We start from the raw sequence: 15,188 nt of genomic DNA, 5'->3' as shown, positions 1-15,188 counted from the left end.
TTACCACAGTGCGGTGTAGGGTATAAATAGCATCAAAGTAGGCGTCGCAATGACAATCTGCTCTAAACAATTAAAAACTGTACCCTCGACGGTTTTTAATTGTTTGGAGCAGATTGTCCTGGCAACGAATATGTTATTTTAATATTATTATTATTATTATTATTTATTTATTTATTTTTTTTTTTGAGCAAGTCAATACTTCCTGAGATAATGACCCAAAAACGCTTGGAATATCGCTAGTTTGCCAGCCCTAAACACACGAAGGCGAGGATTTTCCAGAAACAATGGCATACTAATCATTTTTCCCCATATAATTTACAGGTGTGTGATGGAAAACGATTCGACTCGTTTTCCTAAAAATCGAAATCGTATATTTCGAATCTTGGAGAAAATTTCATTGAAACTGAAATTGGATTTTAAAAATATTATTGAAATAAGGGACGTTTGCCAGGGAAAACTATATATATCATTAAAGGAACCCCGAATATAGACCATTTAGATTCTGCAAATCGAGTGGATTCGGATTTCATCAGATACCTGTTAGTATATGTTGGTGTAAAAGGCCTCATTTTTAAAGATAGTACCGGCAGCATTCGATGTAAGTTTGTGTATTTTTTTCTATAACCTCATATTTTTATTTTTATGAATTATTTTCTCTTTAAAACCTGTTAGAAGATAATTTAAGAATTTTGAATATATATTTTTTTTAAATTACTATGCATGGGAGTTCAAAGTTTATTATATACGACTATTTTTAGCAAGTAAATAAAATAAAAAAACAAAAACAACGGCAGACGCCATGTGAACAAATTAACTGAATTTGTTTACATTTCAAATTCTTTCTCTTTCACCAACCAAACCAACCAACAATTATTAACACACAAATATCGTTTTGTTTAAAAATATATGTGCTTTTTAGCAGCAACAAAAAAACCAAAAAAAAAAGTTTATTTAAGAAAATCGAATGAAAAAATAATGAGTCTTATAAGTAACTTAAATGTACACAAGTATAGACATTAACATTTAATATAAATCAATATCTCTTGATAAATCAGCCAACATATCCATAAAAAGATTTGATTTATCATCATCCTCATCAGTGTTGTTGCTGTCGTTGTCCGAATCATTTTTATAACCACTACAAGATGTCTTTGGAACATCTGTGGTATTTTGGGCAATAGTTCTTAACATAATTGAGATTTCATTTAGTTGCTGGGGATGCCAATCATATTTGAAGATGTTGACAAACAAACTGTTGGTGTAACTCAATGTGATGATTTGCTTTTTAATCATGGCAATAATCAATGTGCCAAATGCCGAATAACACTCCGTACGTATGGACAAACTTTGAAGAAATGAAATTGTAACCAAGCCATCATAGATGCTGTGCACCTCAGTGAACGATAATGATGATGAAGACTGTTGGTCTGCCAAATCTTTTATGGAATTCACTGAAATTTCTAATGCTTTACACATATTTGGATGTTGCAAAACTTGACAAGAGGCCTCAATTAATTCAGTGGTAAGATGTTTACAATTCGCCGTGATTATATGCTGCAGTAGTTGAATAATATTTGTGGCCATTAGACGATAACAAATTGTGGGTAATATATTGTCAAATGACTGCAATATATTATGCATGAGATCAACAATGGGTTTGGAATCTTTGAACAATTCAATTCGCAATGAGGTGCAATGCAACCAATATTGTAAATTATCAATAAGCTCCGAAACACTGGGCACATCTTTAACTAGCTTCAGTTCCGATGGTTGTTTTGACTTATTGGCCGAACACAGCTTATTGGCCATGGTGTCTAGTTCCACACAAAAGTAATTATCCTTTATAATGTTGCCATAGAACCATTGGCTAATCCGTTTCTCGGCATCTTTTTTGATGATCATAAAATAGGTTTTCTTTAAAATATCTGACGTTTCTTCGGGCAAGAGACTGTCCAAAGAGTTTTTGATACGTTTATCCAACATTTTGGGAACACATTCATTCCACTTCTGGATGGCATTTGTTCGAGCAGTGGAATAGATTTTGCGTATTTGATTGAAAACCGTTTTGAAATCGCAGGAGTTAATTTCATTTACCTCATTATCAGCATTGCTTTTGGCGGGCAGCAATATTTTCAATTGGGCATCCTTGACTACACACTTATAGGATCTTTCACCACAAAAGAATAAAATGTGTTTGGTTGATGAATTTTGTGATTGAATGAAAGCATGCATAAGATTTTTCTGTGTTGTTTTTGAGTTCTGGTCTAGTGGAGAACTCCCCGAAGGTTTGTTCTCTTCTTTGTCCGTGACTGCGTTGGAAGGTAATTCAGCGAGTCTAGTTGTAATGTGGCGATAGCGTCCCGTTCTTGAGGCATATTTTGTTTGGGCATACTTGGCTGGCATTATAGATACCCTAAATTCCCCCAAAAATGGACAGGCCACTGGCAGTAAAGATTCCAATAGAGGATTTAAAACTATATCATGTGTATTCGTAGCAAGCTGTTGACAATCTTCTTGGTGATTTTCCAATTTTGCTTTTAAATAATCCAAAAACTCCCTGCTTTCGTTAGGATCAGAACGAAATTGATAATATTGTTCAATTAGATATTGTTGAGAATCAAACAACCATCCAAGGCAAGAGGCAATGATGAAACTTGACGCTGGACTCAATAGATTATTGCGCAAATCGGCATTATTTCCAGCACCCAAATACCAATACAAAGCAAACATTAGCTTTAGAGCTTTAACGTGTACTTCCAATTGCAGAGTAATATTATCCAGCATGCAAAGGTATTGAACCATCCATGGTATGGTAATTAACAGTTTGCCCTGTTCTATTCCTTCCTTTAATACTACATGTAAATCGAAGCTGGGCTGTATTAGAGATCTTAAAAGTAGCTGTTTCTTTTCCACAGCTGGGGGAATTATGGTGTTACCATTAGCAGGGTTGGTAAATGGCAAACTAATGGTAAATCCCAAAAACTTGGCCAAAATTAACATGGAATTCAAAATCTCTGGGCGTACAGCAACCTGTTCATTTTGGGCCATGTCGGCAATCAGCGAGTTGTCATTGTTGTCTGCCTCATTTTCGCCCTTATTTATGTTTATGTGATCAAATGTGGAATCATTTAGGGCCAATAGTTCACTATATAGCTCCATTTTTAATTGCTCTGCAAATGCCAAGGAACGTGCATTTAAAATGAAATCACGAAAGAATGCCTGGGCCCTGGGAAACTGGTAGTCGACACTGAATTGGCTTGGAGCTATGAGACGTTGTGTCAATTTAGAAAATTTCTGTAAATCAACTTCGAGGCCAATTTCTTCGGGTGTTGCAGCACTTGAAGCGGATAGCAGCAATTGAGATACAAATAATTTGGCAAAATGGGCCATATTTACACAATTCTCGGATTGTTGGAAAATTTGACGTATTATGGGTTTTATTTCAACACTAAATTTCCAATTCGGATTTAAATGATTGGTCTCCCACATTTTCAGACATTTACAAAACAAATCTCGTTGCGGTCGAAAATTCACAAATTCCTGATGTGAGCTAAAGTTTTGTCGAGAATCCTGTTCCTGCTGAAAGTAAACATTATTTTGTCCATGGGTTTTAGCATCCAAACAAAATGAGGCATCATGCATGGGATTTTCGCTGATTACTTGTTGTTTCTTTTGATAGGTTTCTAGCAGGTGATTACGTATGGTATCGGGAAAATAGGAGAAACGTTCATTTGTTAGGACAACCTTAAGGGTTTTGCCATCAAGATTGGCTAAACGATCCTTAAGTTGGCAAAGACATTGTAGGGCAAAGTATATGGCATATCTTAAATTTTCCAAACATTGCAAGCTTTTAGAAGTGGGGTTTCCTTCAAATTCCCGTAGTTCGAGATTTTTAAAAGCATCAGCCACATTGTCGGTAGAAATACAAGGTGTGGCATTGAGGAGATTCAATAGGAACGATAAATCATTTAAGAAATTTATTGTTAAATGATTATCAATTAAAATAACATAAATATCAGCCAGTCGATGCAATAATTTATTATCCACCAAGTCCTCAAAATCTAGAGGCATGTCATCCGTTTCTGGGGAGATTTTAGTTTTTGTAGGAGTACTGGCAATTAGGGGGGCTGTTGCGGCCAGAGGATGTGTTGCTGATGGTGCTGGTGATGTTCCCACCAACTCTTTGGTTATTTCACTGGCATTCGATTTGAGGATCTTGCGTGCTGCCAAAATGGCACATTGTTCTTTGTCTTCAACTTCACAATGGGAAATTTTTAAGATATTATTTTCATTGCTAAATGAACTTTGACCCGCAAATACAGATGTGTTAGCAGCAGATTTGTCCACTTTCTTGCTAATGCTTATGGGTTGTACACGTTTTTTCGGCTTCTCTGCAGTTCCAGCGGCGCCACTACCACTTGGCGTCGTTACATTTGTGGCTGAGGTATTTTTCTTTTTATTGGAACGATTGTGATTTGTTGGTGTATTCGCAATCAGAAAATCACCCAAACATAAACTAGATGAGGCGCTTTTATTTGTTGAGCCTGGTGTGGTGGATAGGCGTCTTGAGTTATTTCCAGATACATTACGTTTAACTGGAGTTGATGTTAAATTTCGTTGTGAGTTGACGGAACGATCCACAGACGTACTTAGACGTGGTACTGAATGAGTTGTCCAATCTCCAAATGATGATTGTGTTATTTCATTTCTTAGACTTTGATTAGGTGTTGAGGCATTGTTATCATGATGGCTCGTTACAAATCTTGCAGCCAAGGAATCATCATGTGTTAAATTGATGGGTTTTGGTGTTTTTACAGGCGTTTGGCATTTGGGAGTATCAGCACCACCAGTCGCCGTGATATTGCTGACTTTTAAATGTGCCTCTGTATGGTGTCTTACTGAGTTGAGGAAAAACACCGTGAAATCTTCCAAGCTACAACTATCCGCAGATGTCTCTTCAAACTGCTTTAAGAACCATCCACGAAATTCCTTGTGTTCCAATGCAGCATTATCATAAGCTATAATTGCTTCTAACTTTTCTTCTGCTTTTGAGGAGGTCATTTTGAAGACACCTTGTTTTTTTTTTAGTTTATTCTGGACGGTGTGCGGTTTTGTTAAGTTTCCTATTATGGCATTTTATAATTTTAGTGCATCTAACATTTCTCTTTTTTTCCAACTACCGTTTTGAAATTGTATCTGAAACGGAAGATGAATAAAGAGAATATGGTTGGTTGGCAAAAAAAGGAAAGAAACAAAATTCGAAATACATATTCACTCAAATTACTTTGTGGTGGACATTTGTGAACTTTGCATATCATCATCATATCACACACCACCACTAATGACATCATAATCTCATCATCACAATTTTTGTCAATTGAATTAAATAAACGTTAACTACATTAGAGTGAAATAATTATAATGAAGACAAATTTTAATTAGTTTAATTTCTACAATGATTCTGATTTTTATATTAAAAGGGGTAAGAGAAGAAATAAGTTTTAATGGTTGATCATTCAAAATCGCATAATACGGACAAAATACATTATACCTAGGTAAGTATTAGTAACACAGTGATAAATTACAATTTGCAGAAATTCTAACCAAGAGTTAGATAGAAAGACTTCTAAAAGCTCGGACCAGTTGTGGCAGGTGAAAACTACTACATACCTATTTGGAAATTTAAAAGGAACAAGTGTCGTTTAGGGACTCCACTCGGATCGATCTGAAATTTTTACCATAGATAGCCCTTGGGACCCTGATTCCAAACGACATATAATTTTCCGGGGGGAAGACCATACTTCCCGAAGCAGCCGGCTTTGAACAGGAATTTAATACATTCTCCTATAAACAGACCCATATCTCGGGAAGGATGGACTTCCCCCCAGCAAATTATACATGGTTGTATTCAGGATGCCAAGGGCTATCTACTGTAAAATTTTCAGACCGATCCGAGAGGTGCCCGTAAACAACCTAAAGGTGTGAAAGTACGAAATTTCCAAAATGTCAAGACCCATATCTCGGGAAGTATGGATGGAAAATTATATATCATTGTATTCAGGATGCCAAGGGCAATCTACTGTAAAAATGTCAGCCCAATCCAAGAGGTGCCCCTAAACGACATTTAAGCCAAATCTTAGATCTTCCCAAATATTTACTCCATAACATTATGAATCTACAAAAGGTTACTACAATTATTTTCATTCATTTCAAGGATTACAATTTAATGCATACGTTTTCCTACGGAATGACACTACGTACTGTGAAAAGTTGTCGTCAGTTCAAATAGTCTAAGCCTATGTTTACATTTACGAAATCCACTCGATTTCAACTGTCAATTCCATTGCTCAAACGTCAAATGAAATCCAATCGATTTCAGATGAGTTTTCATTTGACGTATACACAAAGGAATTGACAGATGAACTCGAGGGGATTTCGTAAATGTAAACATAAAGTAGTTTAATTTCCATTATAATTATAATTTCCACTTGCAATAGTTATTTTATTGGCTAATAAATACCACAAAAAGACAGAAGAGAAGAACAAGAGAGCTACACCTTACACTTTAATTAAAAGTTGTTAAATGATTACAATAACAAATTATACTACAGAGAAGAGAAAGAGTACCACATTCGTTCGTACATTCGTGTTTTGTTAATCATTTTCTATAGTTTGCTCTGATGGTCTCCAAAATGTCAATTGGGGGAAATAAACTAATTTGACTTTTACTGAATCATCATTGCCTAACGTACTTAACTTATGGTAAGTATATATGAACGTGTATAAAACAAAAAAAGGAAATTCATGTTGAGACTCTTAATTAATCCAATTGGCAAACTTGTAAAGAAGAAACATGTAAAACATGACACAAAAAAGCAAAACAATTGTCTCATATTGAGAAGGTTGTGTGTTTTATAAGTACGTGCCGTTTTTTTCCACCCTTTTCATACTATAAAAAATAGGCAACAGCAACAAACCAATCATGAAATATAAAAATGACGTAATGCTCTAAACATGGAGAAAACACACAAAGGCAATAACAAACAGAATAAGACCAAAGAATGAGGCAACAGAAAAAGAATTGATAACTCAATAACCAGAGAATGATATTCTCCAACAAATTAAAATACCAAATGTTAGGGGGAAATGGATGTTGAGTACCGGTTGTTTATTTCGTTTAGCATTTGCTCTCATAAGAAGAAGCAATGTGTAAAATCTATAAATAACCTAAATAAGTAAACAAAAATACTAAGGCGAAAGGAAACATTTCAGAAAGTGAAACATCAGATACTTTGTTGGTGTTAGGAAATGCAACGCATGAATCTAGCAGCAGATACATTTTTAAACGACATCCAACAACAATTGCATTAAAAAAATAATTACAAAGGTGAAATATAGAGATTGAGTTGGATAGGGAGCGAGAGAGAGTTATTTTTCATAAACACCATAAAGTTTTGTTGTATTCCACAAAATGAGAACATCTTCCAAATCAAAATACGAACGGGATGGTGGGATGACGTCGTCGCTATGCTCACACACACTCATACACACACACAAATACATTCCAAATGAAGAAAAAAACTTTCTTCTGGATTTTTTCAATAAATACAGACAATTTTTTGAAACTTCTGTTTTTTAATTGTATTCTTTAATTGAAATTTAAACGATTTTCATTGAAATACTCCATAAATTATTTTAGTAAATTAATATATTTTCCATTTTTCACTCGTTTCAAGAGGGTGTGGCGTGGACTTTTTCTCAAGAAAAAATTTTCGCTTAATCAATTCAATTTCACTTCTAGCAGTTCTTTAATAGTTGATTTTATTATAATAACGTTTTTTGAATAAATTTGTTTATATTTCTATAACACTTACACTTATTTAAAAGCGTTTTATTAATATAAATATTTCACTTTTAGTTCTTTTAGTTTCTTCCGAAGGCAACCACGCAACGAACCGACTTCTTCAAGAGCAAAATAATTAATAAAAAATTAGATCGAAAATTTTCAATTAATCGATTACTCAACTATTCAATAGAGCTGGCAAAAAATCGATGGCACTATCGATAATATCGATTATTTGTGGAAAATTCAATATCGATAGATAGTTTTGTCAATCGATATTATCGGACTAAAATAACCTAATGCCTTTTTCAGACTGACGGTAATTCGCTCTCTATACGTCGTTCGAACCCATATTACGATACAATTACTTCATTTCCCATTCAAAATTTTGAGAACGAACAACGATTTTTGTACATTGTTCAATTTAAATTACTCTCCGAACGACGATAAAATATGTCCCATCTCTAAAGCTGTGTACACATTGTCAGTTTTAAATGACAGCTTTGTTGGTGCTTGCTAGTGTGGCCGTTCATTTTTGTCATTCATCATGCAACCGCAAAATGTTTTGTGGTTGCTGGACGGTTGGACAGTTATCGATAATTGGGAAATATCGACATTCAAAACTGACAATGTGTACTGCACTTAAAGTGGGGTACACACGATCAGTTTTGACTGTCAGTTTTGCTCAAATAATCTGTTGCTTGCCAGTGTGGCCGTTCATTTTTGTCAGTCATCAGGCAACCACAAAATATTTTGTGGTTGCTGGACGGTTGGACAGTTATCGATAATTGCAAAAAATCGTCATTCAAAACTGACAATGTGTACTGTACTTAACAAATGAGAGAATTTATCGAAATAAATTAAATATGACAGGAAAAATACAAATTTAAAATTTATTAAAAACACAAACATTTTTAGAAAAACTGCAAAACATGCATGAAAAGTAGACGGTTTAACGACTAGTATACATTCAAATTATAGCAAATTGTCTCTTCTCTTTTATTGCAGTTGCATTTCTTGTCCATCGTTTCAAATTCGCATACAAATTTAGAAACAAAAATCAAATGCCTGCCAGAAAGTCTGTATAACAAAAAATTATTTTGGCAGGTATCTCTCTCGTTAATTTTGAAAGTAGAAAAATTAAAAAATTGCTTAAAAAACAAAATTGTGAGAAAAAATAGAATATAGCTTTGTTCCTTTACTTTTTTAATGGTAAGGGTGGTAAAAGAGAAAAATGTCAAAATTGCTCTCTCATGAACATTTTTACCAGAAAAGTAAAGGAACGGAAAAATGGTAGATCAGGCAGCAATGTCAAAAAGAAACATAAAAAATCAATTTTCGTCTTTTATTGCACAGTTTTTAATTTAGTTTTGTCAGCGTTCGACTTTTTCTTCTGCTTTTCGTCCGTTTTCTCCTTCATTGTGAAATAATCGTCAAACAAAAGTCGAAAAATCAGTTCTGCCATTTTTTACCTGCAGAAATTTTGCTGGTAGCCTGTGGTAGAAGAGAAAGCCATTTTCGCTCTCTCTGCCCTCTCACTCTCTTAAAAACGGCTTCCATTTTTGCCACTTTTCGGGGTTAAGGAACGCTTTGCAGGTTAAAAATGGTAACAAATGTTAAATATGGTAACCTCAGGTAAGTAAAGGAACACACCTTATATGAATGAAAATAATATAAGCTCTGTTCCAGAACTAAAAAGTTTTTACAATTTGTATCATGCTAAGTTTACATTTACGAAATCCACTCGATTTCAACTGTCAATTCCATAGCTCAAATGTCAAATGAAATCTCATCTGGATTTCATTTGACGTTTAACCTATGGATTTGACAGTTGAAATCAAGTGGATTTCGTAAATGTAAACCAAGCATCACTTTTACACATTTTGCGTTCCCGTACACAAATTTTATATAAAAATCGTTTACGACTTTTACAACTTTTACGACTTTTACCACTTTATAAAGTACGGGAACAGGCCAATAATTAAATACTAATTAGATATCTCAAATGCTCTGTTCCAGAACCTGCAAGAAACTACTATTTTTTACTACGATAACATTTTTTCCTTTATGTTATCGGAAAAAATAGTAAAAATTAGTAGATTCTTGCAGTACTGGAACAGACCAAAAGAAGGACAAATAGTTTTTCAGTTCATATCAATTAATTTTACTTTTTGGACGGAACTTTCTTTAAAATCAGTAAATAAAAAGTATGGAAATATGAATCATGTTGCTATGAATTGTGTGCCATGTCGTATGAACGGGTTAATTCGTGTAATTTGAGAACGAACGACGTGATTCAAATGCTGGTATGAACATGGCATAAAGTACAGTACACATTTGGTCTGTTCCAGTACTGCAAGAATCTACTAATTTTTATCGTGGTTTATTAAGAAAGGTTAGCTAAAGCTTCCTGTCAATTTAATTTTTTTCTTTCGACTGTTCCTAAAACGTCAAAACAATATACACAATCTTTGTATGTGTGTGTGCTGTTTGAATAATATGCCAACAATTTTAAAAACAATCGAATTCAATGATTTTCAAAATTGTTTTTAGAACATTTATATGAAAGAAATTCGTCAGCTTATCATTGAAACAAACATTTTAACATATCCACAACTCTATTATGTGGAGAAACCTTGGCCCTTCATTCATTTTTCGCGTTTTTTATAAAATGCTCAAAATTGGTATTGTAAACAAACACACTTGTTGCTTTTTTGTTTACTAAGTCCCAATGTAAATTGGGACTAATTTTGAAGTTTTATGAATTCAAGGAAAGCAAGGGTTCTATAGAGTTTTTTCAATTAAATCTACCTCTTTACTTATACCATGATTTTTACTTTTTTTTTTTGATAACATAAAGGAAAAATTGCTATCGTAGTAAAAAGTAGTAGCTTCTTGCAGGTTCTGGAACAGAGCAATTTTGAATGACGATTTTTTGCAATTATCGAAATATTTTGTGGTTGCATGATGAATGACAAAAATTAACGGCCACACTAACAAGCACCAACAACGCTGTCATTCAAAACTGACAATTGATCTGTTCCAGTACTGCAAGAATCTACTAAATTTTAATATTTTTTCCGATAACATAAAGGAAAAAATGATATCGTAGTAACAAATAGTAGCTTCTTGCAGGTTCTGGAACAAGCATAATGTGTACCCAGCTAATGGGTACTTTACACGATATGTATTTTACATATGGGCTGTCACTTTGCGTATACATTTTGTATATAAAAAGTGACAACCCATATGTAAAATACATATCGTGTAAAGTACCCATTAACATAGAATCTATTGAAATGAATAGAAACTAAAGCTGGTTCATTGTCAGTTTTGAATGACAGCTTTGTTGTTGCTTGCTAGTGTGGCCGTTCATTTTTGTCATTCATCAAAATATTTTGTGGTTGCTGGACGGTTGGACAGTTATCGATAATTGCAAAAAATCGCCATTCAAAACTGACAATGTGTACTGTACTTAAAGCTGGGTACACATTGTCAGTTTTAAATGACAGCTTTGTTGGGGCTTGCTAGTGTGGCCGTTCATATTTGTCATTCATCATGCAACCGCAAAATGTTTTGTGGTTGCTGGACGGTTGGACAGTTATCGATAATTGCAAAAAATCGTCATTCAAAACTGTCAATGTGTACTGTACTTAAGTACAGTACACATTGTCTTAAGTACAGTACACATTGTCAGTTTTGAAGGACGATTTTTTGCAATGTACGATGTACTTATGTACAGTACACATTGTCAGTTTTGAAGGACGATTTTTTGCAATTATCGATAACTGTCCAACCGTTCATATTGGATTTTTAAATAATAATAGATATTATCGATAGTACCATCGATTGTTTTGCCAGCTCTAGTACACACGTTCAGTTATCTCTTGTGCCAGACTATGAAAATTTTCATGAAAATGGTTTGAGCTTATGGGTAAGAAGGGAGAAAGGGAGCTCCTTCACCTCCTCTCTCTCCTAAAAGCTAAAAAATTTTCATGTGTTATTTTCACTGTCTGGCACAAGAGTTTGCTCAAAAAATCGGTTGCTTGCCAGTGTGGCCGTTCATTTTTGTCACTCATGGTTCACACATACGCAACAGTTGCTTCAATTTTACAATTCCGTTTTGACCTTTATTTTCACATTCTGCAGGGGTAGAAAAAAAGTAGCAAACGTGGGTAGAAAACGTACAATGAAATTATGGAAATTCTGGCATCACTCATTTTTTGAAGAATTTTTACCTGCATGATTGATTTTCATCCGAATTCATCCGTTTTTATTTCATAAAAATACAATTTTATTTTTTATTACAGGCAATTCAAGTTGTTCTGGTACATGAATAGTACTTTTTTGTTCACAAAGTACGTTTGTTACAAAAATTCTAAAAAATGCAAGCCTTCTGTTAAACATAAGAAAAACGGTCAAAACGGAATCGTAAAATTGCAGCAACTGTTGGGAATGTGTGAACCATGAGTCAGTCATCAGGCAACCACAAAATTGGTGTGTTCGTTTACTCAACAATTTGTACAAGTTCAGTAACTTCTTGTAATCGGCTAAGGTCTTTTGCATTGTACTGTAGAGTAAAGGGCTGTTTACACCATCTATCAATGTCATATGAGCTGCCATTTCTTTCACCCATTCGACATTCTCTATGTTTGTCAAAATTGACGTCATCCATACAATTTTCAATTTGTGCGTTCATACCTACAAGTGTTATTTTCGTATGACATAACCTAAAAATATAAAAACAGCTGTTTTTATCATTATTTACATTTATTGTTGAATTGCAATTTTGCGCAAATTTTAATTTTGGTTGAAGGAAACTGAATTGGTGTTTGGAGTTATAGAGGCATTCATGTTTTTGCCACCAAACAATCATTTCAAAGACGGCTTCTTTCGACCAATCGATCTGAAAATAATATTATAAACGCCATTTATTTACTTTACTGAATAATTAAATATACACACCTTTCCATTTTCTTTTTTAAAAGATTTTGTTTTTCATTTTTTGTTTGAGAATGTCAGAAAACAGCTGATAAATTTATGTTTACATACGAGAATGCCGTATCAAATAGAGCGCTCCCTAAATGAAAAAATTACATATGAGTTGCCAAATCATTTTGATTGATGAAAATTTTCATAGTGGTTACACTATGTGTACAACATTCGCAGGTAGAAAATTTGGCATCTCATACGACATTGATAGATGGTGTAAACAACCCTTAAACGAACAACATCCAGTAACAATTTGTACAAATTTTGAGTAAACGAACACACATAATATTGTGGTGTTCCTGGACAGTTATCGATATTTCCGAAAAATCGACAGATCGTGTGTAGTCGAAGGTCACACTAGAGTGTTTCATTCAAACAATTTCATAAAAACAAGGGTTCCTAGGTCGAGTTTCACAGTAGAGTGATATCATAAAAGCTTCGTTCCCGTACTTTTTAATAGTAAAACTCGTAAAAGAGAGGACTGCAAAAAATTTGTTCTCACACAAACGTTTTTTTGAAATAGTTCGGGAACGGAAAAATGGAAAATACGTAAAAAAAAACTGGAACAAATGTCAAAGTCGGCGTATCAGCCAATCAAACGCCGGCAACAATGTTCCTATCTTTTTACTTGTCGTGTAAAAAGTTTTTAAAGAGAGCGTCATTCAGCACCATTTTTGTTAAAGAGAAGTGAACATTTTACAACTTTTTTGTGTACGGGAACGCTTTTTCGAGTAAAATGTGTAAAAAATTGTAAAAACTTTTTAGTTCTGGAACACAGCTAAAGTTGCTGTAGTGGGGAACTCGATCTATAAATACCTAAAAGTTTCAATGAAACCACTCCAGTATGACCTTTGACGTACTAGAGCTGGCAAACCATTGATATTCCAAAGTCCCGGTCCACACTAGCGTGAATTTCATTAAAAAAATTTCATGAAATTAGGAGTTCTTAAATCGAATTCCGCACTACAGCAATTTTATGATTTTTCTCTACTATGGAAGTCGATCTAGAGACGCATAATTTCATGCAATTTTTTCAATGAAATCACTCTAGTGTGGACCGGGACCAACATTAGATATTTTCGATATAATATTTTAAAATATCGATTGCTACCCATATTATCGCTAAGTTGTCAACACCATTAATTTGGAGTTGAAAATGGGGGAAATGTCAATGCTTTTCTTGACATTTTGCGAAAGTAGTTCGAAGAAATGTAAAGGAGAATAAACAATTGCTTTTATTTTATAAAAATATTAAAAAAAAATGCATTTTACTTTTCCGAAGAATGTGTACGTGTAACTACGGACTTATAGCACGGTTACACTACAGCTTTTTGCCGGGTTAATCCACTTCATGAGGATTTATTGCTTAATCTGGTCAAATCTGACCAGATTTGCCATACAAAAATTAAATCCTCTCACGACTGGGTTTATTTTAAATCCGGCACAAATCCACCAAAAATACAGTGTTGCATGGTTTAATAAGAAAGGTTAGCCAAAGCTTTATGTCAATTTAAATTTTTTCATTCGAGTATGCCTAAAACTTCAAAACAATATAAACAAACTGTGTATGTATGTGTGGTGTTTGAATAATATGCCAAACAATTTTGAAAACAATCGAATTAAATGATTTTTAAAATTATTTTTAGACCATTTGCATGGAAGAAATTGGTGAAATTTGCATTGAAACAATCAGTTTATCATATTCACAACTCGATTATGTGGAGAAAACTTAACTCTTTATTCATTTTTCGCGTTTTTTATAAAAATGCTCAAAAAATGCATTGTAAACAAACCCACTTGTTGCTTTTATTTTGACGTTTTAGGAATTCAAGAAAAACAAGGGTTCTATAGATTTTTTCATTTAAATCTACCTCTTTACTTATACCATGCAGTGTTGTATTCGGTATTTGTGCAAAAAAATCCAACTCTACTCAAAAAGTACCAAAAGTTGCAACTGTTTTTGCAACAGAGTTTGTCGTGTTTTACACGTTTACGATTGGTCGCATGAGATTTTATGGAGTTTATAAATCTTAAGTTATTTGGAAATCATAAAATTATTTATTTTTTTCATTAGACACTTTTTTAACAAAAATTACGATTGATACCATGATACAAAAATGTATCCCTGTGTGTAAAATATACCAATATGAGGAAAGAGGGGAAGATATCTCATACAAAAAATTGTAAAAGTGTAACACACGACTTTATTAGTTATTTTGTATGTATATGTAAACAAACATCAGCTGACAGTTTATATCCTCGAAAAGCTAAGTGTAACCAGCAAAGATTAACCCACTGGATCTATTAAACCCAGTGGGTTAACCTTCAATAGTGTAACCGGGGTATTACTTTC

The 15,188-nt window shown here is 33.8% G+C and overlaps 2 protein-coding genes across 5 annotated transcripts in view; both read right to left on the bottom strand.

Moving 5' to 3' along the window:
• Window positions 1-8,053, bottom strand: part of alpha-Spec (alpha spectrin) — a 34,100-nt gene extending 26,047 nt beyond the window's left edge. For 2 of the 4 annotated variants that reach the window (XM_073982671.1, XM_073982674.1), the window contains exon 1: window positions 7,875-8,007. The gene's annotated coding sequence lies outside the window, so the exon portion shown is untranslated. Of the gene's footprint in view, window positions 1-7,874 lie in introns of all 4 variants that reach the window. The other 2 variants (XM_073982676.1, XM_073982673.1) reach the window with 2 other exon arrangements.
• Window positions 891-8,006, bottom strand: dlt (codanin-1 like protein dlt). The gene is made up of 2 exons (XM_073982678.1): window positions 7,875-8,006; window positions 891-5,196 (listed from the first exon to the last, which is right to left on the bottom strand). Exon 2 carries the CDS (start codon window positions 5,059-5,061, stop codon window positions 1,024-1,026), a length of 4,038 nt encoding a protein of 1,345 aa, XP_073838779.1. The 5' UTR covers window positions 5,062-5,196; window positions 7,875-8,006; the 3' UTR covers window positions 891-1,023.
• Window positions 8,054-15,188: the final 7,135 nt, after the last annotated feature.

The sequence above is a fragment of the Musca autumnalis genome, unplaced genomic scaffold (genome assembly GCF_047663935.1).
Source record: "Musca autumnalis isolate F117 unplaced genomic scaffold, ASM4766393v1 scaffold_4, whole genome shotgun sequence".
Classification (NCBI taxonomy): Eukaryota; Metazoa; Arthropoda; class Insecta; order Diptera; family Muscidae; genus Musca; species Musca autumnalis.
The sequence above is the reverse complement of the archived record's forward strand: the minus strand, read 5'-3'. Positions and strand labels throughout refer to the sequence as shown.